Below are 19,687 nucleotides of genomic sequence, written 5' to 3' on the forward strand. Positions count from 1 at the left end.
TCCTTCGACACTCATCAGAGTTACCAAATGCCAACTTAATTTTACACGAGTTAAAAACCCTACTATATTACATTATGATATTAACAACCCATACATTCATTCATTCATTGCCAGACGCCATGTATCCCAAACGGGGTGGCCAAGGGCTTAGAGTTAATAATTTTACAGGGAGGGGCACTAATCCTCCACCAACCCCACTTGACACGTAGGGATGCCAACAGCATCTGGTGTTCCCAAGCAGTCACCCATCCAAGTACTAACCAGACCCAACGTTGCTTAACTTCGCTGATCGGACGGGAAGCGGTGTACTCAACATGGTATGGCCGTTGGCACTCACAAAAAAAAAAAAAAAAAAAAAAAAAAAAGGGGAAACTTCTATTTTAATAATACGAGGCTGCAATACACTTTATCGGAGGTTTTCATAATAGCAATTGCCAATTTGCATAATTCAACACATGATACAAACATTAATTTCCATATTTTACTACAAATCATTATTTATACAAAAATAAATACATTACAAAATAACTAGAAGCATTATATTAAAAAGCCTTTACAAGGGACCATCAACCACCAGAAGAAGAGTCAGTTTCTGCGGGTATGTTTAAAAACCACTCAGAACCATTAACTAATTGTTTTGCTGTTCAATCTTCTTTTTCTAACAATGACAAATTATATTTGAGAGGTGCACATTCACCATTCCTGCACAGGACATCTCTTAATGGTGGAATACTTTTCTTGTGTTCTATGAAAATTCTAGGGGCTACAGTAAGGTCAAGTAGCAGGACCTTGAACTCATAGTTTTACCTTCCTACCCTGAAGACCAGGAATTTGCAATACTGCCAGGTCTGTCTCACGATGTAGCCATCAAACAAGATATTACTGGATAGCCCTGATTTCACCAACACTTTCAGCACAGATTCTAAGCAATAGCTCCAATGCCATACGACCCTTTTCGAGGTGCAGGGACCCAGGTTAGCTACTGTAGTTCAGTTTGTTAAGGCAGGATGACCCCAAGAAAGAATTACATGACTGAAAAACATGCAGCCACCTCATGATGACTGCAATGCTGCACATAACAGGCTGTCACTGAGTGAGTCACTCTGACCCAATAATCACACCAATGGTAGCGATCCAAATGTGGGTTCCAAGGATGCTCCTGAGGATCGTGGGATGGTTTGACAAAATAATTAAAATAATTAAAAAATGTTTACAAAATAGTACATCACAATTTTGGAATATACAGCATCATTGTGACTCTGGAACAGGAAAATAGCTATGAATGACGAAGCATCGATAAATGTATGAAATCTCCTGATGTATTCAAGTCTGTTCATATCCAATACTTGTCTGCTGAGGAGGATGGAGCCTGACGCAATCGCAGTATGTTTCTTACTCACTCCTGACGTAGTTTTGGATGACTGACGTGCTGTGATAAGCAGTTATCACAATGTAAGTTTTGTCTGCCTCTTACTTTTTTTTTTATTTCCTGTGACTGCCAAGCTAACTCATGAGTAGAATAGCCATTTATATAATGGTCAAACTGCGGAAGCAGCTTAAGCCTAGGAACTTTTACTCAAAGAAAGAAACTTGCTAGTGATAAACTTTATTGTTGAGGCTGAGAATCCATTTGAATAAAGAAATTATCAAATTCCTGTCATTTGTGCAATCATCATGGTAACCAAAAGTTTTGTTTACTACATTTATGCTCATGTAATGCCACTCAGGGATTAGTGAGGCTGGTCACTCTCATCTTAAATGTCAGGACCAACTTGCCTATCCCTGGTCTCCTAAGCTCCTCTCAGGGCAACGTAGGATTGGATGATGGATGGATGGATGGATCAGCAAAGAATTAATAGTCAAAAATGGCTCACTCATGAAGCAGCATCATAATTGCCTGTCAAAAGTTGGTTTCTGCTGCATTATAATTGCCAGTCAAAGGTTTGTTTTTCTTTGCTTGTCTGATTTTGCAATTAATTACATTTACATGAAGTGGTGCCTTTCATTTTCTTCAATCAAGATAAGAAATATAAAAATTTATTGACAAAGTAAAATTCAGTAAAATTTATTCAATAAATTTTCCTGAATACTACTTTAAGCTGTCCATTGTATTTTATCTAATAAATTTTATTGGATAACGCTAAATGAAGAACACTGAATTGAAACTCTTTCCGTCCTGAGGGTCGACAGGCCAAAAATTTCTGTGTTCAGGGTCATGGCCATTTAAGTTTGGGAAACACCAACCACTAAACCAGATATAAAATGGAACACTCAGAAGGCTTCAAATATATATATACATTGCAGAGTTAAGTTTTGGGCCTTTGGTTCACTGGGCAATATGAGGTATGTCCAAAATGAAACCAAACTTCATAAACAGCGCACCAACTATCTGGCACAGCATGATTCTGACAGAAGCACTGTGTTGCAGCAACTTTGAGCTTTAGTCTAACACTAGCCACATCACATCACTTAGTCATCAAGGTACATGCACTTCAGTGAATGTATATTTAGTGTACTTGGTTATTTGTTGCAAGTTGAACAATGAAGGATCTTGAACGGAAATGTGTTTGCATGAAATGGCTTCAAATCTGGATAAACTTTTACCTTCTAAATAATCTCATAACAGGTGATGTATGGGTGTCCAGTACAGTGCCATCCATCCACCATCCAATGTTGCCCCATGAGGAGTGTAGGAACCCAGGGCTAGTCAAGTTGGTCCTGACATTTGAGTGACTGGCCTCACTCATCCCTGAGTGGCATTATGTGCACAATAAACTCAATCATCCCTTGGATATGAACCTACACAGGCTCAATCTCATTGGGGCACCTTAATTACCCAGTAAACCACCAGGTGCCATAATTTGGTTTTATGGTTACCACCAGCGTAAATGGTTTCCTGGTGTACAGGAAACCAATTGGCTTGTCACTCAGTGCAGTCACTCACACGCAGAAGGAAGAGGATAGAGTGAATGTACAATATACAAATGAAAAGGCAGTCATTGCAGTAGGTTGAGACATCATCACCGCGACTAAAAAAAAAAAAAAATCAAGAATCATTCATATGTGAAGGTGATGTTGATCATCTAATCGTACTGGCAGGGTGTTGATCATCATGAATTTATTTCATGTGGTCTGACAGTCAACAGAGAGTTTTTCTTGGATGTCCCAAAGTGTTTGATGGAGGCAGTGCAAAGGATGAGGCCTGAGGCATGGACAAACAAAGCCTGGATGATGCACAATGACAATGCACCTGCTCACACATTGCTCCTTATCTGTCGCTTTGTGGCAGAGTATATGACTATTGTCCCCCAGCTGCAGTACTTTCTGGATTTGGCCCCTGCGGTCTCCCCTCCCCCCTCCAAAGTTGAAATCCACCCGGAAAGGCTGCTGATTTCAGACAACAGAAAAAGACGAAAATTTGTCAAGACGCTAAACCCACGTTCACTCGTGTGTGAACATCGATGATTAAATGACGTGGTGTAATGCAGCTAGTGCTGGACTAAAGCTGAAGGTTGCCGTTACACAGCGCCCCTGTTGCGATCACACTATGCCAGTTGGTTGGTGCACTATTTAAAAAGTTTGATTTCTTTTTGGACACACCATGTATTTCTGAATACTCAGTATGCTATTAAAATTCTGGCCTTGTATGTTGCTGCAGAGGAAAATACAGTCACATTATTGCTAACATGCTTCACACAACATCACTTTTGAACCACAATTAAGAAAATTACAATAAAGTTTCATGGACACAACTGTTAACATACAAAGCAAATCATAGCCATGAGTAGAAATATTAACCTGATCTCAATTTTTTTATTTTGGGGAGAAGGTATTCTTATAGTCATGGGATTTTCTCAACGCTCACCAACCTACACTAGCAACCGCAAAATTGTACTGTTTAAAATTTATGGGTGACTATACTGAATGACAAGCCAAATGGTTTCCTGTAAACCAGGAAACTATTTACTACGCTGTGTGGTAACCATATAACCAAATTTCGGCGCCTGGTGGTTTAGTGGGTAATTACTGTGCTCCAATCAAATTGAGCCAGTGAAGGTTTATATCCAAGGGGTGGCTGGGGTTTATTGCTCACGTAATGCCACTCAGGGATGAGTGAGGTTGGTCACTCTTATCTTAAATGTCAGGACCAACTGTCTAGCCCCGGGCTCCTACGCTCCTCATGGGGCAACGTAGGATTGGATGATATACAGATGGATGGATGGATGGATAAAACTGTTTTACGGGCTTGGACCTCACATGCGGATATGGTGTGTTTGGCATTAAACAACCTGTTCTTTAGCAGTTTGTGAAAGAACACAATGTGCTAGAGCATGTAATGTCAAATTTATGTTAATTCTCTGGTGTAAAAAATGAGGTTTCAAGTAAACTGCAACTGTCATGCACATGAATTAGTATCCATTAACACTTTTTACTATTAGGGTTCGAGGTGGGGAATAAATACAGTATACAGTATAATCCCTCGATTATACGTAATAGAGCCAAAAGCATGTCCAGGTAGTGGCAATGTCCAAATACAGTAATCACTCCAATATCCGACCTAATAGAGCCATAGGTAGGTCCGGATATTGGTTCTGTCCGGATATTGGGCCCCAGCTTATGGACTTGTACTTATGGACCCTAACTCAGAGAAACACCTATACAACTCCCTCTGCACATGCATAGCACCTATTTAAGACCCAAATCACACCAATAAGGCACATAAAAGACTGAAATAAATGCAAAAGAAGCATAAAATGAGGGTTTAGAGGTAGGTTCATACAATAATAAACATTCTGGTGACTGGCTCCTGGACTGGTACTTATGGACCCTAACCTAGCCTAACTCAGAAAAACACCTTCCTACTGCACATGCATAGCTCCTAACACCCTATTCACACCAATAAAGGACATTAAAGAGTGAAATGAGGTAAGTATAGTATGGAAAAAAGTACAGTATGAAACATTCTTATGTCCGGATAGTGGGGATGTTTGGATATTGGGCGTCCGGATATTAGAGTGATTACTGAACAATATCCCCCCTACTATGCCTGGACCTTATCTATAACCAACCTCCAACCAATACCTAATCTCTTTGTACAGTATCTCTGCTTACTTTGGCAGTATTTTCCAGTAGGCATATTTAGACATGAACACACACATAGGAATATTGAAAATAATGCTAAACACCAAGAAAACCATTAAAAAAAAAAAAAAAACTATACATTACTGTATGTCCAGTACCCCTCCTAATTTTGGTAATGTTTTCAGGTCAATCTGCCATATTTAGACACCAAAACACACACAGGGATATCCAAAATAATGCTAAACACCAGGGGGGAAAAAAAAAAAAAAAAAAAGCCCTACCTATACACTACTATATATACAGTATCCCTCCTAATTTTGGCACTGTTTTCAGGTCAATTTGCCATATTTAGACATCAAAACACACATAAGAATATCCAAAGTACAGTAATGCTAAACACCCAAAAAAACATGAAAAAACAAAACCACTCAAAAAGCCTACCTATACACTACTGTACGTATAGAACCCCGCCTAATTTTTTCAACTGTTTTCAGGTCAATCTGCCATATTTAGGCATCAACACACACACAGGATTATCCATATTAATGCTAAACACCAAGGAAACAAAGCATAAACAAAAAGACATCCACAAAAAACCTCAGGACGGTTGGAAAATCAGTTATATGACACCAGCGATTGCTGTTCCTGGCCCACAACAAAAATTCCTCTGCCCAATATGCCACAGGAAATTGGTTAAATTGGTATAAATGGTATACTATCACCTTCGCAGGTGTTTATACTGTACGATAAGCTAATAATAACACAGGAAACTGATGAGTAAAAATACAGAAATGCAGTGACAATAGTGTTCAGGAGTAAAACTTACCTTCACATAACTTCCCACCATCCTAGTGCAAAATTTGCCAGCACCTTACGTACATGTCTATATGCAGAATTTCATGAGCCTTCTCGCGGTCACTTCAGAATTTTGATACAACCAATAGTACAGTAGACCCTAGTTATCCGTGGGGGTCAGGTTCCAGAGACCCCCGCGGAAGGCAAATTTTGCGGATACTCAAGTCATCATCATAAAATGGCATATTATTTCCACATAAGCTACGCACATCCCTGAAAAAATAAAAACATACTTTAAAATATTACAAATACATGTTAACACTCACCAAAAGACTGTGTGTTCTCTTCATAACCTTTGTACAATGAGGACCATTGCTGTACGATGACGATGATTGCTGTATAGATGACGATGATTGCTGTATGATGACGACGACGATTGTAGTGCACTTCCTGCAGTGTTAATGTGGTGAGGCAACGAGATGTGTGGTGGCACTGTAGGTTAGCTGTGAGTCTAGTCTGACCCTTCTGACAGGACGCCAGATAACACCTTACACTCTCTCTTTGGCTTAGGATTGCTTTTATCCTTTACTTGTTTCTTGGGAACCATTTTTCACTTACACAATGAAGTACAGTAGAGTTGTAAACATGAGAAGGACGACGACACTGTAAGTAACGAACTGATTGGTGTTTACAACAAGACTGGCGGAGTGGCAGGAATGCCTGTGGATGCAGGTATGCTAACTGTAGCAACAAAAGAAGTGCACTTTGCATGCCAATTTCAAATTAAGTTACAGTGTATAGTACAATATTAAAATAAGTTTGATTCGCGGAAACTTAAATCCGAGGATAAAAAGGTACTATTGTATTCGAAAAATCGCAAAAAAAATTTAAAAACTCAAGTCAGTACTATCCGCGCGAAGGAGGGGAGGGACCGAGGGAGTGAGGGGGGAGCCGGGAGGGTTCGGTGGAGGGACGGGAAGGAGAGAGATGCGAGGCTGTGTGCAGGGTTTTCTCCCTTCTGTCACGTGGCAGATGGGCGCTTTTACCGTTCATTTACTTATGGCTTGTGGTCTGTGTTACACTGTCAGTGGCAGTTAGTAAAGACAGCTTGGAGGTCGTGTGACTTTTGACATTCGGTGGGGATGCCTACAGACATTCTGACACCACTTGAGGGTTACAGTCGTATTACTCAGGTGCTGGAGGTTCACTGGGAGTGATCAGACGGGCATGCGACTTTGACCATTCAGTACAGGGGCAGACGGACATTTTAGCTCTGGTTGTGGGTTACAGCCTACTTCCCACTCACGGCTCGAGCCCAGCAGCCACGATACCAAATGTTTGAATATGACGGCTGGCTGGCCGAAGTTCTCAGGGACATTTACGCCCAGATAATAGCAAGTAAATTTGGATAATGGTTTAATAGAGCCAAGGCCTAGCGTCCAGATAATGAACAAGTCCGGATACTGCATATCTGGATAAATAAGGGATTATTGTAATTCATGTCATCTACTATGGTTGCTTTACCCACCTAAAGTAAGTTTGTTCAGATGCTCTGCAATGATCACTCCTTGCACAAGGTGGCTGGCATGACTCTGCACATCAAAGTCCTCTGCCAGGAAGGGTGCATATGTGCCTGAAATTACATAAAATGTTAGAGTTTGAGGTAAATATAAATTGTAGCAAACTGATAATCCAATTCAGGCTTTCAGCGTGGTATTTTCTATCTATCTACCTACCTACCTATTGCCAGAAGCCTTAATATCGCAAAGGGTGGCCACAAACAAATCGCCTCCATGTCGCCCTGTCCCCTGCCATTTCACTGCCCTGCTCCCAGCTCACCCCCCCCTCTCTCATATACCTCTCCACCCCATCCCTACATCTCATCATTGGCCTCTCCCTCCTTCTCCCCCCTCCACCTCACTCATATACACTTTCCTCGTTAGTCTCTCACTCTCCATCCTCTCCACATGGCAAAACCACCTCAATGTGTTTCTCCTAACAATTCCTATCACATCCACATGCACACCACAACATTCCTTCATTTCCTCATCTGTCAGTCTGTCTCTCCATGTAACTCCACATGCTCCTCTCAAATAACACATTTCCACTGCTCTCACTTTTGACTTCTGTCCCTCCAACTAGGTCCAAGTTTCATTTCCATATGTTAGAGTTGGCATCACAATACTGTCATGTAGTAACTTGTTCACTTCCCTGTTTCTTATCACTGCTTTCAAGTAACCAGCAACCTTTCTTCCTTGTTGTACCCTTTAAAGCACTTCACTCTCTAAACTTCCATCCTAAATCACCAGACTATGCAAGTACTCTTTTACCGCACTCACATTTTCCATTTCCTCCTCATCCAACCTCACTGTACATTCACTGACTTCATTTCTCTCATTTTTTGTTTTTGTATAATGCTAGCCAATGCCAGACCATTTTATTCAGCTTATGAATGACCTTCCTGGGCAATTCGGGCTGGCATTATTCTTAATAACCCCTTCAGTCCCCAGGCCATTTTTTTTTCTTCTGGCTAAAGTCAAACAGATGTACAATATTCAGTCTACATAAGATCTCCCCAGGCAGTACAAGTAGGATAGGTCTGTCATGCAGGTTTTGTAGACTAGTGCCTGCAATTAAAAAAAACACATCTACACTTACCAATGGGACAAGAATATCTTAAAATACGCTAGACCTTCATTCTGTGGTTTTAGAAACTAGTTTTTTGGCACTCTCTATAGGTGAGTTATATTTCAAATGAAATGCAACAATTCAGTTTATGGAAATTATCAACCAAACAAGAACATTCTTTATTGAAATCTTGAGCAAAAATATACTGAATGTGCTGAAGTGTAGTAGTAAAACCACAATACAAGCTTCCAGCTGAATGCACACAGTATTCTCAAGGTAACTGCTGCCACTGACAAAACCTGCACTCATAAAAGCACTTAAAGAAAATGAAAATTAAGGTTAGTAGGACTTGGAATGCAGTATTTCATGTTCTCTATTGCCTGTAACACAATTCATACACAGGCAAAAGGTTTGTAAGTGCACTGTACCTATTTGTCAGAAAAAAAAAAATCCTGACTGTAGTTGTTACACCAACATTTGGGCATTTTACTAACATTAACAATTTTAAGATGGCTGGCGACTGTCACCTCTGACAGGTACCATCATGAAAGTTTAATATGACTTGATATACAGAGACAATCATCACTCTTATCTTAGGAAAGAAACTCAGCCACCAGTTAACAAAGTCAAAACTGAGACAATCACATGTTACAAACCTTATTACAGTAATCCCTCAATTAGCCGATATAACAGAGCCAAAGGCATGTCCGAAAAGTGGACCCATCTGGATAATGGACTTCTCCTCTGGCCCCCCTTCATACATAACCCAACTCTGAAAGCCACTGTAAAAGGCTACTACAATAAACTGTACAACACTTGTTCCTCTTGTTAAATGCTACTCTGGTCAAGCAGACCTACACACCACAGCCAAGTAATTACCTTGGTCAAGCATGGAAAATAATACAGGCACACCCCAATCTGGTGCATCGATAAACAACAACTCGCTACACCGAACATAAGAAATTGGGGAACATTCCCACAAGTCAAACGGCCGTTGCTTCGCTACTCCAAACACTCCACCCCTCACTAGGTTTGAAACACGCATCTGAACGTGGATGTGGTGGTGTCCCCAGTGTGAGGGGGATAGAAGAAAGCAAGGGGGGGAGAGAGAGGTTAAGGAGGAAGGGAATGAAAAAGAGTATGAGAAAAGGGAGGGAGGGATGATAAAAGTGTGAGAAGCTGAGGGAGTGAAAAAAAGACAAAGGGAAGGAAGAAAAGGAAAAAAGCAGAGGGAGGGAGAAAGTGAGGGGGAAGAGAAAACAGGGAGGAAGGGAAGGAAAAAATGAGAGTATGAGGAGGGAGGGAGGGAGGAGGTGTGAGATGCAAAGGGAGGGAAAGAAGAGAGAGGGAGGGAAGGAGGAAGAAAGTGAAGGGAAGGAGGAAGAAAGTGAAGGGAAGGAGGAAGAAAGTGAAGGGAGAGAAGAGAACAGTGGAGGAAACAAAGGGAAGGGAGAGAGAACTGGGAGGGAGGGTGGGAAAGAAGGAAAACATGAGAAGAAGAGGGAGGGAGGGAGAGAAGTGTGAGAAGTAGAGGGAAGGATGAAAAAGAAAATGGGGGAGGGGGAGAGGGAGAAAGTGAGGGGAAGAGAAGAAAACAGAAGAAGAAAGAGGGAGAGAGGAGGGGATGGAAAGAGAGTGAAAAGAAGGGGAAGGGAGGGAAGATAAGAAACCGTGCTAAGCATAGGGAGAGAAGGAAGAGAGAGGGAGGGAAGAAAATGACATTGGGGGAAGGAAAAACGGTGCACAAAACATTACAGAAGACAGGATGATTAAGTGGAGGGGGGGGGGAGATTAGAGAAGGCGGGACAGAAGGCAAAGAAAAAAGGCGAGAGTGTGAAGGATGTACGCGAGGGAGGAAAGGAAGAAACAGAGAGAATGAGATGAATGAGGATCTGAAAGATGTAGGAGGAGGAATGGAAAAGAGTGAAAATTCAGACAGGAGGAAGTGTGTGTGTGTGTGTGTGTGTGTGTGTGTGTGTGTGTGTGTGTGTGTGTGTGTGTGTGTGTGCGCGAGCGTGCGTGAGAGAGAGAGAGGTGGTTTGTCCCTCTCAGGTCTCAGTGATGCAATCTCCCTCATTTATCTCCTTTGTTTCTCCTCTCATTTGCTGAGTCAGCGCTGCCAGGCATGTCTCCCTCCTTGTTCCTCCCACACTCCCCCACCCAATTAGCGCACTGCCTGCCTGGCCCGCGCTTTCCACTCTCACTGAGTCTGCTGCCCTGAATGCATTTCAGCACTGCACCCCCACCACCTTACCTTCCTGCATAATATGTGATGTTTGATGTCCCATTTTTTAGCAACAGTGCTGTTCATGAGGATAACAGCATTACCTATGGTGTTTCTGTGTCAGTCTACTGAATGAGTACAGTATGTGGGAGTTTGGATTTGGGCCTGGAATGCATCTCTGGCTTTTCTTCATCATCTTATGGGAAAATTGCTGCGATATCCAGCAAACTCGCTGTCCGAACACTCCCACAGATACACAACATCGCCGGATATCATGGTATGCCTGTACTCCTTTAACCCCCTGATGCTGGGCTCCCTGTACCCTATCCCCTTCCCACAACTGGGTTTATTTTCATAATTTGGATTTTCCATTTTTTTTTTCTTACAAATCAATCACAAATAATACCAGTGCTTGGGTGGCTGACTGCAGACAGTACACATGTACTCTGCCTCTCTGTGTTCCTTTCTCCCACTCTACTCTGTCCCTGCCTGCCTCTCCCTCACACTCCTCAGTCACCCTGAGTGGGCCTCCCAACCTCCCCTCCCACCCCACCTCTGTCCCAGCTAGCCTCTCCCCACACCCTCAGGCATACCCTACCACACCAGTCTCAGTGAGTTTGGAGCGCTTTAAAGTTAAAAACATGCCCGTAAAATATGAAAACGTCTTCAGAGGTGAACTGGAATCAGGGCGTTATAATGCAGAAAGTCGACCATCCAGCATCAATCATACCTAGGATCTCCCACTCCTTCTCCAGAGTCAGCACTACCCTCTTCCTTTTCCCTGGTGGATGGGTCATCATCATGCACCCTAGAAAGAGGCATGCAAGGAATAGCAAAGCCTGAAACAGGTAGGGAATAACCACAAAAGCCACCACATGCACTGCCATAGCAACTGTCCATGAGGAGCTGTTCACAACATGGTTGCCAGGTGAGAAGTGGGAACGACCAGGAGCAGGGGGTCTCCAGCAGATGCTGGGTGAACTACCAAGCCAGACAATATGGTGCTACTGAGCTCTTCCCTGCCCGGGCAGGCGAAAATGTTTGCGGTCATAATTTCCACCCGGATGCAAGCATTTTGTCTGGAAAAAATGGAAAAATGTATACATAATGGTTTAACCCCCAATCACCAGGGACTGGCATACGCCGCGTCATTTTGGGTGAACGGTGGCGGCCGCATGGCAGGTATAGCCGCATTTGCCTTCCCGCTACCATTTGAACGGGCCGTCATTTCATACTGGTATCCAGGGATGGGAAGAGACCCTCTGCACCTCATGCACGCATGGTTCAGTCATGCTGTGACTTGCCCAGGTGTGGAGTGATGTCTTCTGAAACATCCTCATCCAATTCCATCCCCCCCCCCCTCAGGAAGCCCCCTTGCATCATTCATCACTGCCAAACTTCAGATAGTGGATACAAAGAAAGGGCTAAGTGACAGTTCAACAGGGCATGCTCTAGATGAAACTGTGTCCAGTTTATCTAACAGAGGTCAAACTTCGTCTGAATATGGAGGAAGTTATCACAGAGAGAGACATGTCATGTGCTCCGTCCCTTTCCCACTCTGACATGTTGGAAAAAGCCCTCTCAGTGCTTCAAGAGACGAGATTGACATATGACAAGACGCCTTCACCTCTGGGGAAGAGATGGATGACCCTGCAGCGGTGAAGTGAAGGAGGTGGTGGCGAAAGCGACGGGCATGAAGTCCATAAGCGCCGCTACTGCATCTCACCACCACACGCGACAAATGCAGCACAGTCTCTCCCTGCCAAGACCCTCATCATCACACCCAAGCACTCCAAGGGCCATTTCTTCACAACATGACCTTTCACATGCGGTGATAGGGCAAACTATAGTGACATGTGGTCTGCCTGGCCAGCCTGGATCTCCCCAGGGGGTCCCTGAATCAGGCGAGTCATCATCTTTGTCACCACCCACCTTCGCCACTCCCTCCTGCTTTTTTTACTACCTCCGTGAACCAGAGTTCTAAAGACAGGTGTGTGGGAGATTGTAAATAGTGGAAAAGTATGTGCAAGTGTTTTTTTTTGTTTTTTTTTCATAAGTGATAATGAATTTGCAAAGGTAATATGTAAAGTGAAGGATGTAAATATCTTGAGTCACCCTACCAAAAATGGAAGAAAACCAAGTGAGCACCTGTAGAAAATTACTTTCTTGGGTAGAACTTCTTTTTCTTGCTCTTGAAATTACTTTGGAAAATACGTGATATGAACCATAATTGTGCTATGATGTGCAAATACCATAAGTGCTGTAGAGCATGAGTAGTAAGGTAGGTATTATCACCATGCCAGAATAATGCAAAGAAAAACATAAATAGAAGTACAAGTGTTTACCTCATAGTCAAGAATAATGCATGCAACCTACAGAAAAGTTACTATGGAAAATGCACCATCACTAGTCTTCTCTCAAAGTGAATACTGTATAAAGTGAAAAGTTTGTAGACAATAACTGGAAAATAAGAAAATACTGTACAGTATTTATTTTTTCACATTTTATTGTATCATCGTCAGTTCTCCCACACACCAGGGCATAGTGTCACTATGTTACGGCCAGAAAACCAACGACAAGCCACACGTACATGGTAATGATCCATACCAATGGCAGTGAGTGGGTCAAGTTGAGGAAATGAGTGAGAAAATGAGAGAAAAGGAAGGACACCCAGTGTTACATGCGCACAACTCTGACAGTCCGGTCACTGCTGCCAACACTAGCCAGACACTTGGCTTCAACAGACAACGCTAGCCAGGCACTTGGCTTCAACAGACAAAGTCAGAGCAGAGAGCTGCCGCGTGGACACAGCCCAAGTTCACTGCAAGGAACTAACTCTCTTCTCCCCGTCCCTACTCATCAATGGGACAATTTGCAGACCTGAGGATGGTTTCATTTGCAAGATGAAGAGTTAGTGGGTAATATGGTTTTTAACTCATGGAAGGCGCGCCACAGCTCAGGCTGTGCTAACATTCCAGTGGCTATGTATTGCTGCTAACTACACTCGACCCTCCATTTTCTGGATTAAAAGGGGAGGGGGAGACTTGTCCGAGAACCCTAAAAGTCCAGGAATCGCAAAAGTCCGGCCCCACATACCATTCCCCGGACTTTTATCATACTTGTCCGAATTCCCTAATACTGTCTGGCAAATTATTCCGATATTCTAGAGCATTCTGGAATGTAGGCTACCTATACCAACATACCTAACATACACAGTACATAAAATAATAACACTGATACAACAACATAAATATAAATAAAGTACATACTGAAATAACAAATATAAACACAGTATAAATCGTTTTAGTTTTCGTTTTTAAAGGCTCCAACATGCTTGCATGTGTCGGCCTTGGTCACCTAATGGCGGCTCTCCACGCTGCACGATCCATTGCAGCCTCCCTGTTCAGTCCCTTAACCCTAAGGTCACACTTAATGACCTCGTCCCATGTCTTTCTCGGTCTACCCCTCATAACCCCACCCCCAATATTAACACTTCTCACCTTCAACTCTAAGCCATTGGCCACCCCGTTTGGGATACATGGCGTCTGGCAATGAATGAATGAATGAATGAACCTTCCTCACCCAATTATCATCCCCCATCCTCTCCACATGTCCAAACCACCTCAATCTACCTCTCCTCATCACAACACCAACACACTCCAGTCCCATCCTACCTCTCAACTCTTCCATTGTAAACCCAGCCCCTCCAGGCCTTGGACGCAGGGACGAACTGCACATCCACCTAATCACTGTCATTTCTGTACGTCTGAGCCGGCGAATATCTTCCTCCTTCACTGCCCAGGTCTCACTGCCATACAGCATTACACTCCTAACTCATGCTGCATACAAAGACCCCTTAGCACGTAGGGAGAGCCCTCTCAATGTCAGGAGAGGCAAGAGCTCCCTGAACTTCTTCCAACCACTTTTCACCCTAGCCACAGAGCTACCTCCAGCCCCACCTCCAGCACACAACATGTCTCCCAAATAACAAAACTCTTCTACACACTCAAGAGATTCACCAGCAAGTTCAATCCTTTCACGTCTGACAATCTCCACCTGCTCACCCCGGCAAAGTACAAATACTTACTAAAACAATGTAGGTGAAACTACAGTATGTATGCCGTGATAATATAGTGGGACCCCAGAATAACTTGTTATTTGGAGTCGGAGTCACCAGTGACCTGTGTGTGTGACTGGGTGACACCACTAGGGCCAGGTTGAGGTCACTCGGGTGCAGGTTGAGGTGACTCAGATGCAGGATTGGGGTGAGCAGCATCTGGGTGAGGCGACCATGGCCTCCCAGCCCACGGTGCAAAGAAGCTCAAGATCTTTGTCTGGCGGCCCACCTGGTGTTGTTTTTTATTATTACACCAAGTAGTAATATTGATAATATTGCCTGACCTCAGCCCGTGTCCGTGAAATTTGAAATCTGGGAATTCGGAGTACAGGAAATGGAGGGTCGGGTGTACTCCACCCCTACGCAAACTTCTGCATGGCGCTACGCAATGATTTTTTTTTTTTTTTTTTTTTTTTTTTTTTTTTTAACCAGAAGATGCCATGGATACTTAAGTTTATAATAAACAATTTTTTTTTCTTTTCATTTTTTCACTACACCCCTACGGAAACTTACGCACGGCGCTACGCAAAGACAGTGAGATTTTTTTTTTTTTCACCAGATGATACCCTGGCTCTTCAAATTTATAATAAACAAGAACTTAAAAAATGATTTTTTTTTCACCAGATGATGCCCTGGATATTTATCTTCAAACTTATAAAATACAAACCCTAATAAAATACATATATTTTTAGTTTTTTGCACCACTGGGTGGGATAAAAAAAAGGTAATTGCACAATCCACGGGATAATTTGTATCCCTAACCGTTATACTTTTCCAGCTACGAAGGATTGAAAACATGCTATTTTCAAAAAAATGCCAGTAGTGAGAATGCGTCAACCTCAAAATAATGCCTGCGTGAAGGGGTTAATACAGCCAGATCACAGTATCTGGGTATTGTATCGTTCAGATAATGGGTATATGGATAACTGAGGGATTACTGTACACACCTGAGAATCCTAACAAGTGTTAGGAAGTAAATGGCTAGTTTTGGAACTTGGTTCTGCTCCCAATTCAGATATCAGCAGTTGTACCATAGACAACCTCAATACAGTATAGTACTGTATATGGAGATACTTGAGGAGGAAGTTGGTTGTCATCTGACTATCTGAACACTGCATTTTTAATTTTTCTTTCAGTTATGAGATACCAGTATCTTAGGCAGTCAGAGGGGTAAATATACTCTTGATTTCAGTATCAATACTGATATCTTACTCAAATTGTGTGCTTCTGATTCAATTCAGCCAGACCCTGTGACTGGTTAAATACGTATGTGGCACTTTAAAGTGACAAATACCTTACAAAATACTTTAAGTGGGAAACTAAATGTCAAATATGGCACTTAAACCACTTTGTAAACAATGACGTTGGATCTAATTTTGCATCTGACACATAACTTCTGATAAAGTATCCACACTTTCTAATTATTTATGTTCTCAAATCTCCACCTGTCACAAAAAAGTGGATTCCAATGATATGAAGTGATGCTGTACATGTTCACTGAGAAAAAACTAAAATCATTTACAAATATTTGGTACAGTACACTGTACAATTTCAATCTGAACAACAAAGTACTCTACTTACCGTCATCTTGAAACTCCTTGAAGATCGTTGATGTCATTTCTGTTGCTGGGCTGGGGGGGAAAATAAAAAGGAAATGGAGGAAAAAACCAATACAATACAGTATAGATCTACTGTCATAATGAAAGCATGTAGCTAACCCACACTAACCTAGTCTGGTGCAACTGAACTTTTATCCTTTCAGTCTAATTGTGTATCTCATTATTTCTGCTACCACCAGATAATTTTGTTCAGCTTTGGAGACACTTTGAACTAGATGGGCTGACACATTCTACAATAATTACTTTACAGTAAGAGGTAATTTCTAAGTTGAATAAAATTGTCTTGAGGTAGCAAGATAAAAAATGAAAAATTCGACATTATATTGCTGCTGTGGTTCAAGGTTCTTCTGAGCATGAGCCTGATGGACTGTAGGATGAATCTAGACCTCTGCCACAGTCCACCATTCCCCTTTTGGAGGACAGGAAAGGGAGTGAGGGACATGATTATGGTGATGTCATGATGTGAAGGAGCCCCTCAACAGCATCAAAACTAAATGACCTCTCTCTCACATATGTTGAAAAGTTCATGAATAGGATTGTCTCACCACAGTGCAATAAATTTCCAACACCAAAACTACAAAAACATGTTGTGTTCAGGGGAAAAAGTATACGCCCTGACAAAAGTGCAATTATTGACATATACTGTACATAACCTACACTGTACAGTACAGTAGTTTATTGAGAACATTACATTCCAAAAATTTTAAACATACTTTCCTCACTTATGAACTACTCTCTAAATACTGTATATCAATATTACTGGTACTATACACCAATGACTAAGATTTACATTAACCATATGTATGCAGCATCTTTCAGATGCATCAAAAATATAGTTGCTGTACATTATATGATTCTCCATTTAAAAACTTTGCCAAACTAAAAAAGAACTCCCATTAGGAAATGCAGAAACTTTTATGACAGGGTTTAAGTTTCATAATTCTGCAATACTCTCTTGACACCAAAATTCAATGGAAAAACATTTATGATATTAAGGGGTCACTGTACTACTGTGCTTTGAAAATTGCCAGTTGGCTATATGAGTATAGTACCTTGTTCATAATATTAATATACTACGTGATCACTAGGCATAAAATTAGTGTTATATGTTGTATACCAGTAACTGAATATAATACATGTACTAGCATGCAGTTAACTTCAATTATTGATGGAATTCTTTCGTGCTCTGATGGGCACTACAATCTGAGAATCTTTCCTAAATAACTGTCCCCAAAACTTTATTATTTCTTTTTATCAAGGAAAATGGCAGGTAATCTTCAGGGAGACACAGGACCACCTTATTTTGCTGTTTTCTTCAATTTTTCTTTAAAAAAGCCCTCCATGGGATTCTCTGAGTATTTTCTAGGTGCATTTTTTTTTGTGTGTGTGTGTAAATATTTCCTTTATTGCCATTTCCTATTTTCCCCCCCCCCCCTCAAATTGATAGTTTTTTAGTTCATTTGAGTGTTTTGAGGCCTCATTTGTTGTGCACATGAATAATAACCATGACTATGACAATAATCTAATTGGAAATATTAGTAACGATGGAAGGGACTGATCTAATCTAAGTGTTTAAAACTAACTTAACCTAGCTTAACTGTACCTAATAATTTAATCTACCCTAACCTAACCTAACCTAACCCAACCCAGCCTAACCTAACCCAGCATCCAGCTGGGAAGTCAGGAAATAAAATCCACCTTTCAGTATGCTGAGCAAGATTCAGTACTATTCATCTGCACACAAAAAAACACATACAGGCATAGAGTGCATGATAGCACAAATCCACTGGGTATGGTAAGATTGCCCACTAAAGAAATGGCAATAAAGGATTTTTTTTTTTTTTTTTTTTTGAAAAACCAATACAGTATTTCAAGCATCATTCAGCATTTAAAAGGCAGTTTACAATCCCAAATGGCAGCAAAGACTGATGGATGCCAAACTGTGATACACCGAACGCAGACCGATGCTATCTTGGAAGGCCATTTTTGGCATGAAATTACCTTCACTGGTGCCGATTCATCCAAAAACCTAACCCTAAATTTTCATAACCCAACCTAATTTATCCCACCTATTTTATGCTTACCAAACCACTCATCCTAACCTATATTATCCCTTACAGTTCCCTTGTGTATTTAACCTACCGTACAGTATATACCAGTAAATTTTCATAACCCAAACTAATTTATCCTACCTAACCTATTTTACGCTAGCTTATCCAGACTCATCCTAGCCAAACTTATCCCTCATATAATACCGTAGTAATTTCCTTGTTTACTGATGGATCTTCATACTCAAAAATGCACTTCTGTACACCATTACAGTACAAAGTCACTGAATTAATTCATATATATATTTTTCTTAATATTAAAGAAGTGGTCCCATGTCTCCTTGAACATTATCAAACAGCAATTATGAAAGTATGAATTACTTGAAAACATCCGTGTGTGACCATGGCTTCAGTCAAGGTCACATGGGAATGTTTTCACGAAACCACAAACCCAAGGGACAATAGCAAGAGCAATGACATTCTTTTAAAGATTGTCACACAAGCCATTCTATCACAGCAAGAAAAAAAATGAGAAAGCTGCCATGTGAGTCAGACAAATCATTGTTTTTTCCTATTAAATTTTACTGATACACAGAAGTACAGTGATGATGACAGCAAATGAGGATGCTGCTACTCTGGCTATATTGATGCTTGTAATAGCTTACAGAAGCAGAATACCTGTACTACTAGAACAAATTCTTTAACTCTCAAGTAGCTTTCTCAAAGGGAGAGAACATTAAATAATCAATTATTCAGAGCTAAGTTTGGAGGACCTAGAAATCATTAGGTAGTGGATATAACTCAGCAAACCCGTAGATCTTCACCTGTTTTCTGAGATTCTTTGATGTAGCTGTCATACCAGTTTTTAAATGCATTAATATTGGGGCAACATGTTCAGGGAGATGTTCCACTTGGTTATTACTCGTGTCAAAGAATTCGTTTTGTTTTGATGTTCAGTGCCTTTGTTTTAATAACTTAAAACTGTCCTCTGGTTTCAACTTGTTAATGGGTTCCTCTTGCTGCAAGCTGAAAAAATCTGAACAGCATCAACATTTTGAAAACCATTCAGTATTTTAACCCATTAACCACACATGGCAGTTTTTTGGAGGTGTCTGTGGTGAACAGACATAGGGGTAAAAATGAAATTTCCTAAAAAGCAAATTTTGTCTTAGGA

At 41.3% G+C, this 19,687-nt stretch overlaps 1 protein-coding gene and 1 non-coding gene across 2 annotated transcripts in view; both read right to left on the bottom strand.

The window, feature by feature from the left end:
- The window catches only part of fws (Conserved oligomeric Golgi complex subunit 5 four way stop), a 79,799-nt gene that overhangs the window by 58,925 nt on the left and 1,187 nt on the right, over positions 1-19,687 (bottom strand). The window contains exons 2-3 of the mRNA XM_080272313.1: positions 16,428-16,477; positions 7,406-7,510 (exon numbers count right to left, since the gene is read on the bottom strand). Of these exons, the coding sequence (XP_080128439.1) occupies positions 7,406-7,510; positions 16,428-16,464 (142 nt within the window). The 5' untranslated portion in view covers positions 16,465-16,477. The remainder of the gene's footprint in view (positions 1-7,405; positions 7,511-16,427; positions 16,478-19,687) is intronic.
- On the bottom strand, positions 213-331 carry LOC145403224 (5S ribosomal RNA). Its single transcript, XR_013897950.1, has one exon. It is a non-coding gene; the product is annotated as a 5S ribosomal RNA (ribosomal RNA).

The sequence above is a fragment of the Coenobita brevimanus genome, chromosome 6, assembly GCF_032717465.1.
Source record: "Coenobita brevimanus isolate Jiangsu-jjx chromosome 6, ASM3271746v2, whole genome shotgun sequence".
Lineage (NCBI taxonomy): Eukaryota > Metazoa > Arthropoda > Malacostraca > Decapoda > Coenobitidae > Coenobita > Coenobita brevimanus.